This window comes from Durio zibethinus, chromosome 4, assembly GCF_047325235.1.
Source record: "Durio zibethinus cultivar Kanyao isolate XHJ-2024 chromosome 4, ASM4732523v1, whole genome shotgun sequence".
Lineage (NCBI taxonomy): Eukaryota > Viridiplantae > Streptophyta > Magnoliopsida > Malvales > Malvaceae > Durio > Durio zibethinus.
In genome coordinates, this window is record NC_143165.1 from 12,018,829 (window position 1) to 12,037,444 (window position 18,616).

Genomic DNA, 18,616 nt, shown 5'->3' on the forward strand with positions numbered 1-18,616 from the left:
AATTAATGAAAATAAAATAAAAGGTTATTTTTCTTTTCTTTCTTATATAAAACAGATAAATCAAAGGATTTCAAGTGAAGGATAAGAACAAAATCTACAAAAAAAATTGTCTTTCAAAAGTACGTAACTAATTTCTTACAATTTTAGAGAAATAATGTTTATTATTAAATCTTAACGTTTAACTTGTAATAGAGAAATTTTAAAATTTTAGCAAATCCATTATTCTTCTTTAAGATTGGTTTGAGTTTAATCAAGGTCTAATAAAGTGTTAAAAAAGTTTAGTAATTTGAATTTAGTGCTGTAAAAATAAGAAATAGAAATTTGATGAGATTAAAAAGGAAAATTTGTATTTCGTATGAATCATGGTGTTGACAGTAGTGGATTAACATAATATTCTATATTAAAGGATAAAATATTTATTATATACTGTTGGAATGTTTGCTGAATTTACTTTTCAATGAAATAAACAAAAGTCAATTTTGAATTTTCTATGAAGAGTAGTTTAATTTTAACTTAAAGATACACAGGCTGCCTAATAGTAGCAGTAGGGAGGAATTTAGAAATTCCTCTTAATTTTTATACAATGAATTACAGATTAAGCCATATATGTTTAGAAAATTTACTGAGTCTATTTTCCAACAAAGCAAGCGAAATTATATTTGGAGTTTCTTATGAATAAATATGTAATTTTTATTAGAAAGTATACATACTATCTACCAGCAGCATATAACGTAGATTACAAAAATTATTATAATTAATCTATAAAGAATCATGAAATGGGCCATAAATCATTAAAAAGCTTATCAAGTTTAGGTTCTAACACATTAAAAATATTTTAATTTTGAATTGAATATTTTGAGACAAGGCTATTTTAATGAAAAGAACTTAGGCTGTTAATATTAATTAGTTAAGTTAACTCTTATTTAATTAATTATTTTTAGTATAATTTATCTCAAAGTGGTTTGATTAATTTCTGTTACATTGAAATTATTTTGAATAGGTCAATAAATATTTTAGGAAAAAAACTAATTGGTGGAATTAAAAAGAAGTTAATAGAATCTTACACACTTTACTTGTTTTTTAATCTATGTATATATATATGTTTTTAAATAAATAAATATTTTATTTCTTTATTTTTTATATATAAAAATAGGATCAAGCATATGATTATTTTATATTTTGCTATATAAATAATGGATCATGATTATGAATGAAATAAGAAAATAATTTATGCGTAAATAACGATTTTATGATAGCTACGTTTTACATTCCTAAAAAATAGGATTATTGACACTAGAACTAGTTTTACAGTCCTGACTAACAAGTTATAATAATTAGCATAACTATGATCATATAGCTCTGTTAACGGGTTATAATAGTTAATAATGATCATCGTGATGAAATTATCGATATGACCAATGTCACGGGTTATAACAATAACCGTAACTAACAATGAACTAATGATTCAAGATGATTTATAATAATTCTTAAAGATTGAACCATGATTTGTATATAAATATGATTTACGATGATTTTTAATAATTGATTAATGATTTGGTTTGATTACAATATTTGAATACTAGCTTCTTTTGCAATAATTTATGAATTGACATATTTTGACATGAATTTATGGATTTACGAAATGTTTGACAAAACGATGACTTTTGAAATGTTTTGACATTATGATTTGATGAATATTTTGAATTATCTTTATGATATGTATAAAAATGATGCTTAATCAAGTACGATATATGAGCCTATATTTGTTTAGTTCTAGTTTACTCATCCCCTTTTTATTTTTTCTTTACAGATGAGTAAGTAATAAGTTTGCTTAGTTATATAAGAAACTAAAGGATCAGGTCCAAAAAATTACTCAAACATTGGAGACATTATTGGTTAGTAAGCTCTTATGAAGCAATTTAGTATTTTTATTAGTTTGCATTTGAAAATATGAAGATTTCTCATTAGTTGAATTAAAGGTACAAATTTTCTTTAATAGATTATTTTTTTGAAGAATTTTAGAATGATTAAATAAAAAGGTTTCATATTACTTTAGAATTTTATTTCAAAATAATATGATCGTTAGGGGTGAGTAATTGGTCAGTTTGATCGATTCAGTTTGAAAAAAATCAATAACTGATTTAACTGATTTTTATTTAACAAATAATCGAATCAATCAAATATTTTTAAATAACCAATCAAAATTGGTTCGGTTCGGTCGGTTCAGTTAAATAATTATTTTTTTATTATTTTTCTTCTTATTATAAATAATTATTTAATCATAAATTCAATTCAATAAAACTCAAACTCAAGTATCATTCAACTAAATGACTAAATAATTTAATAATTTCAACAATATTTTACAAGAAAAAAAAATAAAAATATTTATCTCAAATTTTTTTATCTTTACTTATTAAAAAATAAGTTAATTCGATCAATTTGGTTATCAATTTTAAAAATCGAAAACTGATCGAATTAACCAATTTAATCGATTTAAAAAATCGATTATAATTAAAACCGAATAAACCAAACTAATTCAATCAAATTCACTCGATTTCGGTCGGTCTAGTCAGTTCAAACCGACTTTTACTCACCTTTAATAACCGTGTTATGTCTCGGTTTCAGAACGTGACAATTTGAATTCCTTCCTATCTTTCACATTTACCATTTCTGTTTTTAGCAGTATATAAGCTATTTTGGGGGTGGAAATTTGCCCTAATGATTGCTGTGCATATCTTTCTGTTCTTTTACTGATATTTCATTATATTTATAACCACCTTGAATCTCTCTTTTCCCTTCTTTTGCCCCATATTAATATTTCCACTCTTTTGCAAATGCTTTCTCTAAATCCTAGGATCATATACACAAGAACAGCTAGTTCTTGTCTTCCATTTAGTCTGATAATATCCAACTTCTTCACTTCTTTCCTCTTTTCTTTGCCACATGAGATAATTAGAAGTCCTATGAGAAAATTCATTTCAACACCATTGCATGTAGCCATTTTTGCACTGGACTTTATTTGGGAAAAAAAAATATTAATCTTGGCTTATTAATGATTCATTGAGGGCAGTGGCAACTGATGCAATGCTAATTTCTGAGAATTAGAGATGCATTTTAGGAAAGGATTTATAATAAAAAAAAAACAAGTTATGCTCTAACTGATGTCTTAGTACCAAGATTCTGTACTAATTCCTGTCTTTAACTCAAAACTTTTAAATCCTATGATTAATTTATGAAACAAAATAACATTCAAGATGAAATTTCCAAAGTTTTAATACAAGCACTTGAGCATTTATATACCATCTGATTCCATTTCTTTCTTTTTCTCTTGTTTCTTAGAGAAATTGAGGGGCAGGGCACTATCTAAAGCTACAAGCTGGAATTCCTGAAAAGAAAACCATTGACAAAGATTGGAGGTTATTATTTGTAGATAATCTGAGTCAAATAAATTTGTTTACAATGGAGTATGGAGCTGACAAGTAGCGAGATGAGAATTAAATGGAATGGAAATATAAGGAAAGAAAAGCTCATGATCAAAAACCATTTTGCATTTCTGATAACGAGAGAGGTTGTTAACAAATGCGAAAATATCTGTCTGCTTCTATATTTAGCAGATCTGACCAAGTTATTTTTGGCTATCTGCCTCAATGGATTTGGACAGACAAGAATCAAAACAGACATTACGAGAAAATTTTCCTCGTGCCCTCCGGAGGGACCAGATAGATGTTGTATTCCTGGAGTTAGGTTTCCCACAGCTCTGCTGTCAATTGTCTTAAAACTTGAGCCATTTAAACATTTGGTTCAAGAATTGGATTGTTGCCATGACAAGGAAGACCAAAATGAACTGTTTTTCCTGTTGCATGTCAGAAGAGAGGCTAAGCAGAAGGTCATTAGAGAAAAGCATCAAGGAATATCATGACACAAAAACCATGGCTTCATTTGCCAATATTTCCTTTAAGAGTGGTACAATTGTTACCCTGTAGATCATCTTTGATTCTACAAAACCCTGATTTGATTTGAGAATATGCATCATTCTTTATTTCCCTTTAGTTCTATTGATATCTTTCATGGTCCGCATATCCTTGTTTTGTTATCCATCAACATGTAATGGAGGAACATATGTTTGCATATGTAATTCCAGACCCTATTTTTCTTATTCAAATCTCAATTCATTTCATGAATGGTATGCAAAAAAAAAAAAAAAGTCAGTTTGAATATTGTATGCTTCAATTTTCTAGATTTCTTTTAAAATCATGAAAACACTCTAATTGCCAAGCCAAGATCAGCTTCATTCCTGTTATCCTTGGTCACCCTGTTGAGGCCTCATATCAATGATATCATCATGAAAAGACTTTCATTGCTGCTGCAATAATCAATATGTTGATTTTATATTTTGGTTATGGTACAAAGATGAGAAAGAAGGGTTAGATCTAAGATCTTGTTATGCATTTAAAGTTTTAAACAAAGTTTTTTTTCTCATCTGCCTGAAAACTCCAGGTGGTTGATTCATGCTTGAACAATTTTTTTTTTTTTCCTTTGACAGATAGCAGCAGAAAGAGATACATCACCCAAGAAATAACAAAAAGGGGTAAAGGAAATATAACTGCTAAGATTTTCAATTACCGTGAGGTATGCACCGCCACTAACAACTTCAACCCTGAAAATCAGCTTGGTGAAGGCGGTTTTGGGAGGGTCTACAAGGGGAAAATTGAAAACCCAAATCAAGTACAATTTGAAATCTCACCTCTTTGTTACTTTACATTAAAAAGAGGTTTTAACCAAAAAAAAATGTATAGTTTGCATGATATTTAGTATACTGGCCATTGCATACCGATGTCCATCTACTTAATAGTTAATATGTGTAAAACATGAAAATTGTCCTGTCACAAACATATTTTTTGTTTTTGTCAAACAAATATATGTTTTCGTATATTCTTTATTGTTTTCGTATCATATCATATGGTGTTTAAAATTGTCAGTTTAACATTTAGTTAGTAACCTTATTATTGTTGTTCAATCATGCTCAGGTTATTGCTGTCAAGCAACTTGACAGGAATGGATATCAAGGAAACAGAGAATTCCTGGTTGAGGTTTTGATGTTGAGTCTACTCAATCATTCTAACCTTGTAAAATTGGTTGGATATTGTGCGGATGGCGATCAAAGGATTTTGGTCTATGAATACATGGCTAATGGCTCCTTGGAGGATCACCTTCTAGGTATTGTTTAGCATTTAAAGTTGTTTGCCTTTTTTATAACACAGGCTGCAGCCTAGACATAGAAGAAAGGATTGCAAGTGCTGGAATTTGAGCCCAAAACTTACTAGATATCACTGGTGATTGCATGAACCAACTGAATTAAACTCCGAAGTCAAGTTGTTTGGGTTATTGCTATAACACTAGTAACATAACTTCAGACTGAGATGGATAATGTGATTCAGAACTTGAAATTTTTAAGTGAAAAGACCTTTTTGCATCAGTTATTCTTTGGAGGATTCTGATAATTGAAATTTAAAACAATTTCCTTGCTGCAGTTTTAGAACTTCCATTTGTATTGTTTTGATGAACATACTCAGTTGTCTGTAACTCTGCCTTTCAGATTTACGTCCAGACAAGAAACCATTGGATTGGAATACCAGGATGAAAATTGCAATAGGTGCTGCTAAAGGCCTTGAATACTTACATGAAACAGCTGATCCCCCAGTAATATACCGTGACTTTAAAGCATCAAACATATTACTAGACCAGGATTTCAATCCAAAACTCTCAGATTTTGGACTTGCAAAGCTTGGTCCGACCGGAGATAAGTCACATGTATCCACCAGGGTTATGGGTACCTATGGCTACTGTGCACCGGAGTATGCACTAACAGGCCAGTTGACTACAAAATCCGATGTTTACAGCTTTGGAGTTGTGTTTTTGGAGATAATCACTGGAAGAAGAGTGATAGACAATTCAAGACCAACGGAAGAACAGAATCTTGTCACTTGGGTAAGTATGGAATGTTTTATTTTTTAAAGAATCATGAAAGGGTATCGTGTAACGGATTTTTCCAAGAGTATCTACTTATAATATATATAAAAAAATTATCTGACTGGTTTATTAATTTTGTCAATGAAAAAGGTGTCCAACGAACAATTTTAGGGATTTTCAAGGAAATTTTTCTTTTAAATTTTTCATTTTTCAATCTTTAGAGTGTCCATGGACACTATACTTCAACGTATAGATCCGCCAACTATACATTTCTAACTTCCATTCTTCCATAACACTGATTATATCCCCTTTTGTAGGCAACACCCTTATTCAAAGACAGAAGGAATTTCACATCAATGGCAGATCCATTGCTGGATGGGAATTATCCTGTTAAGAATCTCCATCAAGCACTTGCAGTTGCAGCAATGTGTCTGCAGGAAGAAGCATGTGCCCGGCCTTTGATGAGTGATGTGGTAACAGCTCTTGAGTACTTAACTACAAGCAATGAACCAGAAGAAGGGGAGAACAGTTGACAAACAAGAAATCAGTTTCCCCCGGTAGGCATAGTGATGAAGATATGGAAAAACCTTGGAATGAAATGAAGGTACAAGAAGAGGGCAAAAAACAAAGAGAATAACTGCTAATGGAGCACATCAAACTCTGTCATTTCATGTTGCAAGCGAGCTGCAATCCATGGGGTCAACTCAAATCTCATTTCTTTTTAAATCCTTGGAGGGTCAGCTTTCTAAGAGTTAGTAGGGAAAGGAAAAGTTCTATCATGACCTCCTTCAATTCGGAGGAGCTTTATCAAATGTTACTGCATCATTCCATTAACCCAACTTTGTTTCTGTTCCTTCTGGTTTCATTTGCTGAAAAATTGTAGAACTTGCTTCCTTCATTTTTGAATCAAGAAACTATGAATGAAAGAAATGCTTTAGAAAATTTTAGCATGATCCAAAGATAATTACAAATTTAATCCTAAAACATAAGTCTTTTTTTTTCACTTCGATCTTAAAACTCACGAATTCATAAAAGATTATCTTCCCATGCCCTTCCAGCGGATTCATTTTACTGTCATTTTAACTTGTGGTCAAAATTGAAAACCAAGTGTCTTCTGCAAGGTTTTAAGCAAACGAATATAAAATTACTCTTTACAATAAGCTCTTCATGACAAATCTCTTGGCTAAAAGGCATCTCACACATAGTTACATTTACATAAGAGGCGACTATCTTACATGACATAAAAAATGTGTAATTAGCATAAGCCAGCTTTGAATCAATCAATATTTTATAACAGATGCCATGATAGCTGTTTGGAAACCATTTTTTTTTCTTTCACTTACCATTTACTTCATGTAAAATAACTGTACTAAACCAGTAAAGCACAATACACATTCCAAAACCAGCAGATTACTTATCAAACTGTTGCAGCTCAATTCCCCAGGCTGATGCCAACTGCAATAGAAGTTGGTCAGGCGCCACACCTTCCCAATCCTCCGGTGGATCCATCATGGAAGCTGCCTCATGCAAATTCAACAAAAGCTCTTTCTTCAACTCCATGGGAATAACCAATGCATCAGCTCCATTTTCTAACACCACTTCGACCAGCTGAAAAGTTATATAAGAAAATAAAAACTAATAAGAAACTTAACAAAGAAAATGTCTAAATAAAGCAGATTGAACTAAAATGATCAAAGATTTAAGAACCCATACCTGTTGAATCCAGGATAGACAAATATCAAACAAATCCTGCTCCAGAAGAAATTGCACAATAGCATTCAAGGCCTCATTTGCTATCTCATTTGATAGTTGGTCAACCATAGGGCCCGATCTATCCATTAGTTTAATAAGCAAAAGATCATCCCCTGTAGACAGAACTTCTGCATAGGCAGAATCCATATCACCTACTTGAAGGGCATGCATTGCGTTGCTCCAAGAAGTCCAGAGAGGATCTTGCTCTGGTCCAACACTATCGTCACCAACAGCTTCAGCAGTCAATTCAGGAACACGTCCTGTTTGAGATGCTCCACTATCCTCCCCTGCTACACGAATTGCTTCCAAGGTAGCTTCATCCTTTGATGCTTGCCAGACACTTCTCGCTGAAGGCCCTTCACCAAGCCTCTCAGGCCCAGGGTCCTTATCCCAAGCTCTCCTGCTTCCAGCCTGATCGCTATCATGTTCTGATTTGGGTGACCTACCATCCAGGCTGCTGCTAGCTGGAGCTCTTCTTGAAGCAACTTGCCCATTTCTGGAAGCACCAAATCCGGGGAAATCCCAATCATCAGACATTTCAGATCTCCAAGAAGGTCCCCTTCCCCTCAAACCTGGAGCAATTCCATCAGATTGGACAAATCTTTCTCCAAATGGAATTCGCCCACTGAGCTTGGAGCTATAGTCAGAGAAGCCATTATACTTCCCTAAAGGTCTATTAGAAGATCCTTCAAACCCCACCATAAAATTACCACCTCTCCTGCTTGATGATATTGATAAATCCCTAGCCATGTCTTCAACAATTCTCTCAAGACCCCTGACTCTGTTCTCCAAAGTTACCATGCTATCATGAGAACCACCCATAAAATCCTGCAACATAACAAGGAATCCTATCAATCAGAAGAGCACTAACCAGAACCATGTCTGAATGCAGAATGGGGAAATACCTGCACCATGTTCATGAGATGCGCTTGTTGTCTCTCCAGCTGCAACAACTGCCTCTGGATAGCCAACCAATTTCCTTTGTTGCTGATCAAGGACCCTTCTGACTGTCCACCTAGCTTTGAGAAACCCAAACGATTTCCAGATGGCTCCCTTCGATTTACATCTATCCTGTCATCAGCATCAAATGCCCTTTTTCTTAGATCTTTTCCATCTATCTTCTCTTCAGGCCCTTTGTCCCGCATACCAGCAGCTCCCCTCTCTATGTTACTGTTTTTGTTGCTGGAAGTTGCATGAAAATCATCCACTTGGCTGTTTCCCACACCATTCGACCTTCTTCTTGAGGCTGGATCATTTGGTTCTGACTCTTCCTCATTCTTCGAGTTCAAAGAATTAAGATATCTGCGAGGAACAACTACTTCAACTGGCAAATCACCAGAACCCCTTGTTTCCAGTTTCTGGAAGAATTCCAGATTCAACTCTTTATCTGTTAATGCAGGAGCTTTCTTCTTTAAAATTACAACTGCTTTGTCAGGAATGCTTCCACCTTTCCCTTTGGAAACAGAATCCGAAGTAGGGGACAGATTATTAGATGAATCCTTTGCTGATGGATCTGGATTTTTGTCATCAACATTTCGAATTTTAAAGCCATTCTTTTCAGATGATTCAGCTGATTGAGCATTTTCACCATCTACAGCATTAATTAAGAGAAAAGGACTAAACGCCAGAAGGACAACCCATAAAACTTAAAAGCACATAACCAACATGTTTACCATGAGACGAGGTTTTCTGGTCATCTGCAGATCCATCTTCCCCTTTTCCTGCAATCTTCTTCCATAATTGCAATGCTTCTGTCATGCTATCTCTAACAGGTTTCATCTATTTAACCAATGATTGAACATTACAACACAATAAAAATTCCATAAGGCAGTGTTGAGTAATGTACATCCACCATATATGCACCATTAAAGGAGATGGCAGTGAAGGATAAAAACGCAGGAGCAACATTATTTAGAGGATCACAATGCATGAGTGACATTGATTAGTACAGAATCAGACAAAAATCCTGGCCTTCCTGAATCATAATGTGCTAACTTAAAGTCGCTTTAAAACAATATAGAAAGCATGAACTTATCCAGTCTAAACCCACATCATCTATTAACCCTAAACACTTTCTGGCACACAATTAACCCTAGGAATTCTAATTATTTCAAGTTACCAAAAAAAGGAAATCTATGTTGATAGATAACACATAATTTTCCCTAAGTCAACAGACTAGATCAGTTCATGAAAAGAAGAAAAGAAGTAGATGGTCTTGGACCAGTGTGATCCCCAAAAAAAGTATCAAAATTTAATAACCACAGATTATACATTCGGTGTTGAGTGTAAATATATAAACATTATATGAAAGAGAAATGGCTCTAGAAAGCTACCCTGTCAAAGCGGCAACCCTCCAGTACTGTTATCGTTGAAGCTGCTCTATCAGCAATCAAGTTGCTTGAATGCAGTGCCAAAGCACTCAAAGCATCAGCAGCTGCCTTCCGTGTGGCCCAATCTGTGCTCCCAAGGAATTCATGGATGCTTTGTAGCAAAGATTCCAAGCTCGGAGGTGCAATTGCTCCCACCTGCAAAGAGGTCATCATAATTTTTATGGAACTTCAATTTGTCCCTATTTGTGCAATTCTTCAAGTATTAAAATCTATTCCCCACCTAGCTACCTAATTTGCATGATCAACTCTAACAAGATGTACATTACCAGCCAGAGAAACAAGCACATAACCATTTAAGAAACCACAATACTTTCATTTAAGCTGCCATTTAACATCCAAAATACTAACAATATAAATCATCCATATCCTTATGAATTAGACAATGTACATGATCAAAATCAAGCTAAAAACAACTACATTGCGCCAAACCTGTGACAAACTCGCCACTACCGGCAAAAGGGAAGCCTTAGCCATAAAATTCTGATTATTCAACAGCTTGCAGATCCTTGGACACAGCTTCTGAAAAGCAGCCAAAGGAGGATCAGTTGCACATTCCACCATCTTAGCCATACACGTTGCTGCACCAGATTGCACCCCTTTGTTCTGTTCGCCCATTGCTTCAAACAATGGCTTTACAAACAATCCCACCACAGTCCCTCCACTCTCCCCCTTCAAATACTGCCCTGAAAGGACCCCAATCGAATCACGGCAAGCATCTTTCACCCCGGAATCAGCATCTTTCAGTCTTTTAACAATGTGGGCAATGATTTTAGTCAAATGGGAAGCTGCCAATTCACCATGGCAATTACATAGCATTGAAAGTAACTTTAAAGACTCTTTTTTCACAGCTGGCTTTGGATCATTGGAAGACTCAAAAAGGCAATTGAGTAGCATGGGAAGGGAGTCCGAGGAAACAGATTGGATGACCTTTTCAAGATCTTCAACAGCAATTTGGTAAGTGTCACGGTCAGAAAGCTTGGAAAGTGATGTTAAAATCCTTTGCTTCAGTTCCACCATTGCAAGGTGAGAAGAAATTGAAGAGGGCTTTGCAGGTATTGAAGGAGGAGGTAAATTTGAAGCCTTTGAAGCTTTTGCTGATTTGGGTGCTTGGGAATTACTCATTGTCAAAAGAATGTGAGACAAAAAATGGATTGAAAATGGAAAAAAAAAATGGGATTTTACAGATTTAAACAAAGAGAAAGATGGGATTTTGATAAAATGGGAAAGCTTTCTATTAAGTGAAAAAAATTGGGTTTTTTATACATTGAAAGGAAAGTTGATGAACAATGAGATTTTTGGAGTTCAATGAGAGAAAATGTGGGAATCTTCAAAGAGAAAACTGGGATTGTTGAGACTGAAAACAAGAAAAAAAAAAAAAAAGGATTTTTGAGGAAATGAAATTGTTCTATGAATTGAAAAAGATTGGATTTTGCATGCAATGAAAGAAAACTTGATGAAGAAAGAGATTTGAGGGCTCAAAGAGAGAGTGTTGAGAAAAAGAGATGGCTGAGATCTGAAGAGAGTGAAGAACAAGAAGGAAGAAGAAAAAAAAAGAGGGGATTTTTTTTTTTTTTAAATCCTTTTGTTTTAATAAACTGAAAAAAGAAATTGAATTTGATAATTGGAACGTTTAATTTGTTTTTGGAGGGTAGGAGGTTAGGGTTTGAGGTGATGAGAAGATCATGACCGTTGATTTTGATTGGAAAATTCTTGTAATCTGAGTGATTGGGCCCAGTAATGAAAAATGGGACCTTTTGAACATGTGACACATGATTCATCATAAAGAGATTTGACAAAAAAATATTAATAATCCATTTGATCTCCAAACTATTATAATTTTTTTAATATGATATTTAAATTAAAAAATTTTTAATCAAATATCTAAATTTTAATTTTATGTACAAATTACGCTAATCTTTTAATATTGTTTGAATAATAATTATATGATATTTAAATATTAATGTGGATAACACATTATTATCATATAATGATACCGTGGTTATCATCTATTATAAACAATAATAAAAAAGTTTTTTTATAAATTATATTTTAAATATTTTTTTATTTTTAAAAATAATACATGATAATCACATATAAATCATGTGTCATCCACATTAATATTTAAATATTACGTTAATTTATTTTAATAATATTAAAAATTAAAATAATTTAATACCCAAAAATATAATTTAAGTATTTAATTATATATATTTTTTTAAGAATCACATTAAAAAAATATATAATAGTTCAAAAGCCAAACGTGATATTAGCCTCGTTTGGTGGGTGTTAGAAACTTTTGGGTTGAGATTTGTTAGGGTTGTTGGTTGATTTTTTTTTTTTCTAAAATGATTGAAACTAATTATTTTAAATTTCTTTGGTGAATTACCCCTAAAGTTGGTGCGAATATGAAGTTTTAATCTTTAAAATTAAAAAAAAAAAAAACCTTAAAAAAAACCATAGCCTGCAAAATTTTTTAGATAAATTATATTTTTAATAAAATATTAAAGTTTAATATTTAAATCTCTTCTTATTTTAATTCACAAAATTTATACTCTTTTGTTACAATTAAATTTATAAATTAACATATCTTATTTTATTTTATTTCAAATGAATAATCAATTTGACTCAACTTTAATATATTTAAAAATATTAGATATTATTAAAAACAATTAATGCCTAAATAACAATCTAACAACCATCATATTGTTAACTAAAGTAAAATGTTGAATAATTATATAAATCAAGTACATATACAATAGCAAAGACATGCCATAATTTTTTTTTTTTTTTGGGTATGGAACATGCCATATATATATAAATATATATGTATATATATATATATGGTATGAAACATACCCTAGACATATTGTGAACCAAAAAATACTTGTTAGAAATGTACCTACATGCCTTCAAGTACATCCATTCAATTTTGATTTACAAATAGCTAAATGGAATCATGTATAAAACTAGAAACTCAAATTAATTACTTTTATCACGTTAAAGTTTAATATTTAATATCAATTTCTTTTTGTACAAAGACGATCGTAATTTTTTTAAAAAAATTATAAATTTTAAAATTTAAAATTTAAATTTATTATTAAATCTTGAATTTAAAATTTGATAAATTCAAAATATCAAATTTCGCTGCAGGCTTCAACAATATTTTTATTGGACATATGAAAGTATAATTAAAAGTATGTTTTGAAATATCATTAAAAACATGGACTATATTAGACATTGCCTACCAACCAAAACTTAATGCATGGTAATATTATTTAGACTGTTATAGAAGTACAAAATTTAAAGAGGAATGTATTTTATAAGTCATAAAATCTCCTACGTTTATACTTTCAAGTCTTAACTTCAAACTTACTTTATCTACCCTTCCTATGTGGGATTTATCAAATATTATAGCAAAAATTAATATTAGTGTTTTAAAAGAAACTGTATCGATAATTAAAATTCGAGATTTTATTTTAAAAGTATTGAATTCGAATATGTGATAAACATAATGCAATTTATGAAATTATAAATGTTTGCTTTCCATTATGTAAATCAAAATTTTAAGCTTTCAAACTTTTAATTTTTTAGTTTATTTTTAAAAAGATAAAAAATACACAAAAAAATTCAGACAAAATCTTACCATTTAAGATTTTCAAAACATTCTTTACTTTAATCAATTTTGTTAATAATGCTATCCTTAATCAAACCTTTTCACTCATGCTTTGCACTTAACAATGTTTTCTTGTTCTAATGATTATTAATTTAGAAAAAAAAAAAAGGGTTTTTTTCAAATCATGAAATTCCTCATTTTTTTTTTCCAAATTTCTTTTTAATTTTTGTTTCCCATGAAAAATTTATGGATTTGATCATTGGGCTTGGGAGATACAAGAGTGTCCCAATTGGTGGATCTAAAATGGGTTTAATAGTCCATGAGTAAGCCAACAAATCTTAATCACAGGTTCACAATCTAACAAACTCCAATCAAAACTTGGGCAATGAAACTTTTTTTTTTTTTTAAAGAACAAATGAGCCATGAAATTTTATTTATATCAATGTTTAGCTTTATTTTATGAGTCAAAACCCTAACAATTATTTTTTTAGATGAGGTAATATTTTCTAATCAAAATAAATTTCATTTCTAAGTCATTAGTTGAATTCAATTAATGGAGCTAAAGTTTTCATTCTCCCTTGGCAGTGGTACCATGAATTAGAAAGGAGAAAAAAATTGAGAAAATTGAAAATCAATTTAAAATTATAGTATTCGATTTGATTCATATTGATTTTTTTATTCGGTTTAAATTAAGTTTGGATATTTAATATTTACATTAATTTTGGATTAAATTTCAGATCAAGATGCAAAAATTTGAAAAAATAGAACCAAATCGAATTATATATTTTTATTAGTTTTATACATAGTTTAAATTTTTATAAAATAGAAATAATTATTTTATATCTAAAACTATTTGAATATATTAAAAATTCATATTAAAATAATATATATAAATCATAAAAAAATTTTAAAAATTGATAAATTAAACCAAACTTATAAAATTCAATTCGAATCGAATCATATAAAATATTTGTTTGCATTTAGATCAAATTTTAAAAATTTATAATATTATACATTACTCAAAAAAATAAAATAAAATCTAATTCAATCTAAACCGTTATCACATTTACCATAAATTTTGACCATACATTCAAAAATTCAAAATTTTAAAAAGAAATGTTGGTAATTTTGATAGACACACTTTAGTGATAAAAACTCAATATTTTAGGGTAAAAAAATCATTTTCATATTTAATTTTAAATCCAGCAAATTTTTTCAATATTAAACACTGTACATAATCATTTCAATGTGTATTAAAACATTATCAAAAGTTAAGAGTATCAATATTTATACGTGGCAAACTACCATTGGTTATTGAAACATGGCTGGAGAGTCAGATTTTACTGCGCAATGATTGGTGTTAGTTGACTGGTCTGACAAGTTACAAATAAGACACAATGCTTTTGCGAAAAGCTAGATTTCAAATGCAATGAAGGTTAGTGATTAGATATGGTTCTGAAGGTGACATAATAAAAAAAAACACGTGATTTTTGTCCCAAATCTGCTGTTGGAAGTTCTATATGATGTTGAATCTCTTGAAAGATTGGTGATTCTTTGTTTTTTCTTCTGGCTTCCATGATTTGTTGTTTGTTGATTGTTTGATATATGTAGATGATGTTTCTTCAGGATTTGGTACTGTTTCTGCTTGATTTCTGAGGGGGATCAATGTATTATTTTTGGTTTATGGTTTTGGTTTTGTGATGGGATTTGAAGCAAAATCTGGAAACTGGACTGGAATAAGAAAGTGGACTGGAATTTGAATCATAAATCTATTGTGATCACTACATGATTTTATTAAGCTAAGGTTTCGTGTGTGTTTCGCAGAAAGTGATTTTTATATTTTTAGATATTTATTTGATAAAAAATTGATTGATCAACAAAAAATAATTTATTGATCAACAAAAAATGAAGTTATTTTTTTTAAAATTATTTTACAAATTCATAAAAAAAAAGGATATTTTTCCGTAATAAAGTTCTTTATGAGTAGAACTAATCTGTTAATACTTTTAAGCATAATTTTATTTATAAATAATATTATATAAATAAATAATATTATATTATAATATATAAATAAATAATATTATATAAATAATTAATATATTATTAATAAATAATATTATAATATATTTATAAATAATATTATATTAATAAATAATATATTATTAATAACTAATATACTATGATTATAATATATTAATAAATAATATTAAGAAATAATATTGTAATATATTAATAAATAATATATTATTAATAACTAAATACTATTATTATAATATATTAATAAATAATATTAAGAAATAATATTGTAATATATTAATAAATAATATAATAATATGTGAATAAATAATATTATAATATATTAATAAATAGTATAAAGAATAATAAATAGTTTTATTTTAAGTTTTTTATTTTAACATAATATTTTAATATTAAATATTATTATTAAAATATACATTTTTAATATTAATAATTTTCATAATAAATAATTTCAATATATTTTAATAACAAATAATTTTTAATATTTTAAAAGTTACATTAATATTATTTGAAAAAACAGATTTTTCAGAAAACAATGAAAATATTTTTCATTAACTATTATTGATAAATTATGAATAAATAATATACTATTAATATAATATATAATAAATATTATTAATAAATAATGTTATAATATATTAATAAATATTAATGAATTTTTTATATTAACATAATATTAAATATTATTATTAAAATATAAATTTTTTTAATATTAACAATTTTAATAATAAATAATTTCAACATATTTTAATAATAAATAATTTTTAATATTTTAATAGTTATATTAATATTATTTAAAAAATAGATTTTTCAGAAAATAAAAAAAATATTTTTTATTAACTCATCCAAATAATAAAAAATTTCTTTCAATTCAAAATATGTAAACATTTTTTAAAAATTATTTTTGAAAAATCATTTTTTACAAAACAAATGGAGCTTAAGATCCGGGTTCTATTAGTAGTAAAAATAACATAGCTTTACACTATATTTGAATTAAGGAGAGGGGGAAAAAAGGAAAAGAAAAAAAGAAAAGTAATAGAAAAAAATTATTTTTTTATTTGGATAAATTTTTAATTAAAAAAAAGGTAAAAATTCAATAATTTTTTATTTATTTTGTAATCATCACTTTTTTAATATCTTAATTTGAAAGAAAAACTAAAGAAAAAACTTTTTAAAAAATTTTATTTTTATAAAAAGATTATTATATCTATCTTTTTATTAATATTAAAAATTTAATCAAAAAAACTTAACTACATCAAAAAAAATTTTCAAGTAAATTTCACATGTCTCTTTTAATATAATATTTTTTTATAATTTTTCAATGATTTAATTTTTATAAATGATTAAATATAAATACACATATTTATTGAGTTTATAAAATATCAAATTAACTCAAAATATTTTATTTTTATGTGTAATATATTTTAATTTAAATTTAATGAGTCAACAAGATAATAAAAAAATATACATACTTTCCTACCAAAAGACGTACATACTTTCTTATCCAAAAGTACTATTTTGACTAAAGTTCTTTTTTAATGGACGAGACAACTCCAATGGATTGATTTCTCTAGTCAAAAAGTGGCGGCATTGTACTGATTTCTTTCGATCATCTATAAATAAGTGTACAGAACATTTATGACTCTAATACATGATTGTAAAACATCATTTTATTTCATTTGATTAAAAATTATTAATATAATAATAATTATGAGATCAAATAAAATAATAAATATATCACAATCTAAAAATATTTTAAAATCATATATAATAAAAAATTATAATAAATTTTTTTTATTTTTTATCTAAATAATATTATTAAAATTTATTTTTTTATTAATTTTAATTATCCGAAATACATGTATTAAATTTTCTTTTCCTTTCTTTTCTTTTCTTTTTCTTTTCTTTAGTAATATTTATCCACATACTGCGTTAAGCTTGAATGGAAAACCTCCATCTAGTTCTTTGAATAACTAATATCTGTAGCTTTCTATTTGTCAAATTTACTGAGAAACTTGTGGAGAAAATGGTTAATCAAATATGAAGAATATGAGCTGCATAAAGACTGAAATTAGTAGCATAATTACCTTGTTGATTCATTTGTTGTTGTTGGATGACCGGCTCTGTGAAACAGGCTTTGAAATTATAGAGGAAACATGGTTCGAAAACTAGAAGCTATCAATTCAGTGGAGGATCGATTAAGGTGGGGACAACCGGGACAATCAGTTCCCTGATGACAAGGGAACTGGACTCCATTAAACCGGCACCACAAACACCTGTATCTTTTAGACACAAATCTCAGACAATTCCTGTATCAGTTGCCTGTGGTTCTGCTACTCCCAAAAGACTACAGGTGAGGAAATCATCGGATGAACCAAGAACCAGTGGCAGACAGCAAGAGCTATAAAAGCCCTCAAACTGCCCAGAAGACAAAAAGCTTTAGTAAAAATATCCATCAAATTCCAATGCTTGTCTCTGATATTATTCCTTTAGATAGAGTTCCTAGCAGACAGAAAAGTGACAAAAAAGTATCTAACATTGTTGAAGCTGTGGACATAAAATGTGGGAATCCGGATAGACATGGGCTAGCCCTATAACAAAGCGTCTCAAGAAGCTTGGATTCTTTAAGCTTTCTGAGAGCATTATCTAGACCTGCAACTGCTTCTCATCAGATTTCAGGTTCCTGTAACTGAACCCTGGAATCCCAACTGACCTGTTCTCTGAAATTTCCACCATGGAACACATGCTTGGTCGGAGCTTTCTGCCTCCTCTCTTTTTCTTCTTTTGAGTTGCTATAACAGGCCCAACAAGAGGTCTGGACTGACTACTAGAAGAAGCACCAACATCTTTGACA

General features: G+C 29.5%; 2 protein-coding genes and 1 pseudogene across 2 annotated transcripts; 2 read left to right on the forward strand and 1 right to left on the reverse strand.

The window, feature by feature from the left end:
* Positions 1 to 3,740: 3,740 nt before the first annotated feature.
* On the forward strand, positions 3,741 to 6,924 carry LOC111287451 (putative serine/threonine-protein kinase PBL23). The gene is made up of 5 exons (XM_089759639.1): positions 3,741 to 3,963; positions 4,544 to 4,725; positions 5,028 to 5,217; positions 5,597 to 5,988; positions 6,288 to 6,924. The coding sequence occupies exons 1-5, from the start codon at positions 3,822 to 3,824 to the stop codon at positions 6,501 to 6,503; spliced, it is 1,122 nt and encodes a 373-aa protein (XP_089615765.1). The 5' UTR covers positions 3,741 to 3,821; the 3' UTR covers positions 6,504 to 6,924.
* Positions 6,925 to 7,092: 168 nt separating this feature from the next.
* Positions 7,093 to 11,723, reverse strand: LOC111288555 (microtubule-associated protein TORTIFOLIA1-like). The gene is made up of 6 exons (XM_022879488.2): positions 10,542 to 11,723; positions 10,056 to 10,247; positions 9,396 to 9,501; positions 8,628 to 9,313; positions 7,684 to 8,550; positions 7,093 to 7,578 (listed from the first exon to the last, which is right to left on the reverse strand). Exons 1-6 carry the CDS (start codon positions 11,232 to 11,234, stop codon positions 7,381 to 7,383), a joined length of 2,742 nt encoding a protein of 913 aa, XP_022735223.2. The 5' UTR covers positions 11,235 to 11,723; the 3' UTR covers positions 7,093 to 7,380.
* Positions 11,724 to 17,818: 6,095 nt separating this feature from the next.
* LOC149519174 (uncharacterized) lies at positions 17,819 to 18,549 on the forward strand (annotated as a pseudogene).
* Positions 18,550 to 18,616: the final 67 nt, after the last annotated feature.

Bases quoted from the DNA above. Each gene is read 5' to 3' on its own strand.
- LOC111287451 (XM_089759639.1), top strand. From the start codon at position 3,822: ATGACAAGGAAGACCAAAATGAACTGTTTTTCCTGTTGCATGTCAGAA. The intron at 3,964-4,543 runs GTACAATTGTTA...TTCCTTTGACAG, and splicing joins CAATATTTCCTTTAAGAGTG to ATAGCAGCAGAAAGAGATAC. The intron at 5,218-5,596 runs GTATTGTTTAGC...TCTGCCTTTCAG, and splicing joins CTTGGAGGATCACCTTCTAG to ATTTACGTCCAGACAAGAAA.
- LOC111288555 (XM_022879488.2), bottom strand. From the start codon at position 11,234: ATGAGTAATTCCCAAGCACCCAAATCAGCAAAAGCTTCAAAGGCTTCA. The intron at 9,502-10,055 runs GTAGCTTTCTAG...TTGGTTAAATAG, and splicing joins AGGGTTGCCGCTTTGACAGG to ATGAAACCTGTTAGAGATAG. The intron at 9,314-9,395 runs GTAAACATGTTG...TTAATGCTGTAG, and splicing joins CCAGAAAACCTCGTCTCATG to ATGGTGAAAATGCTCAATCA.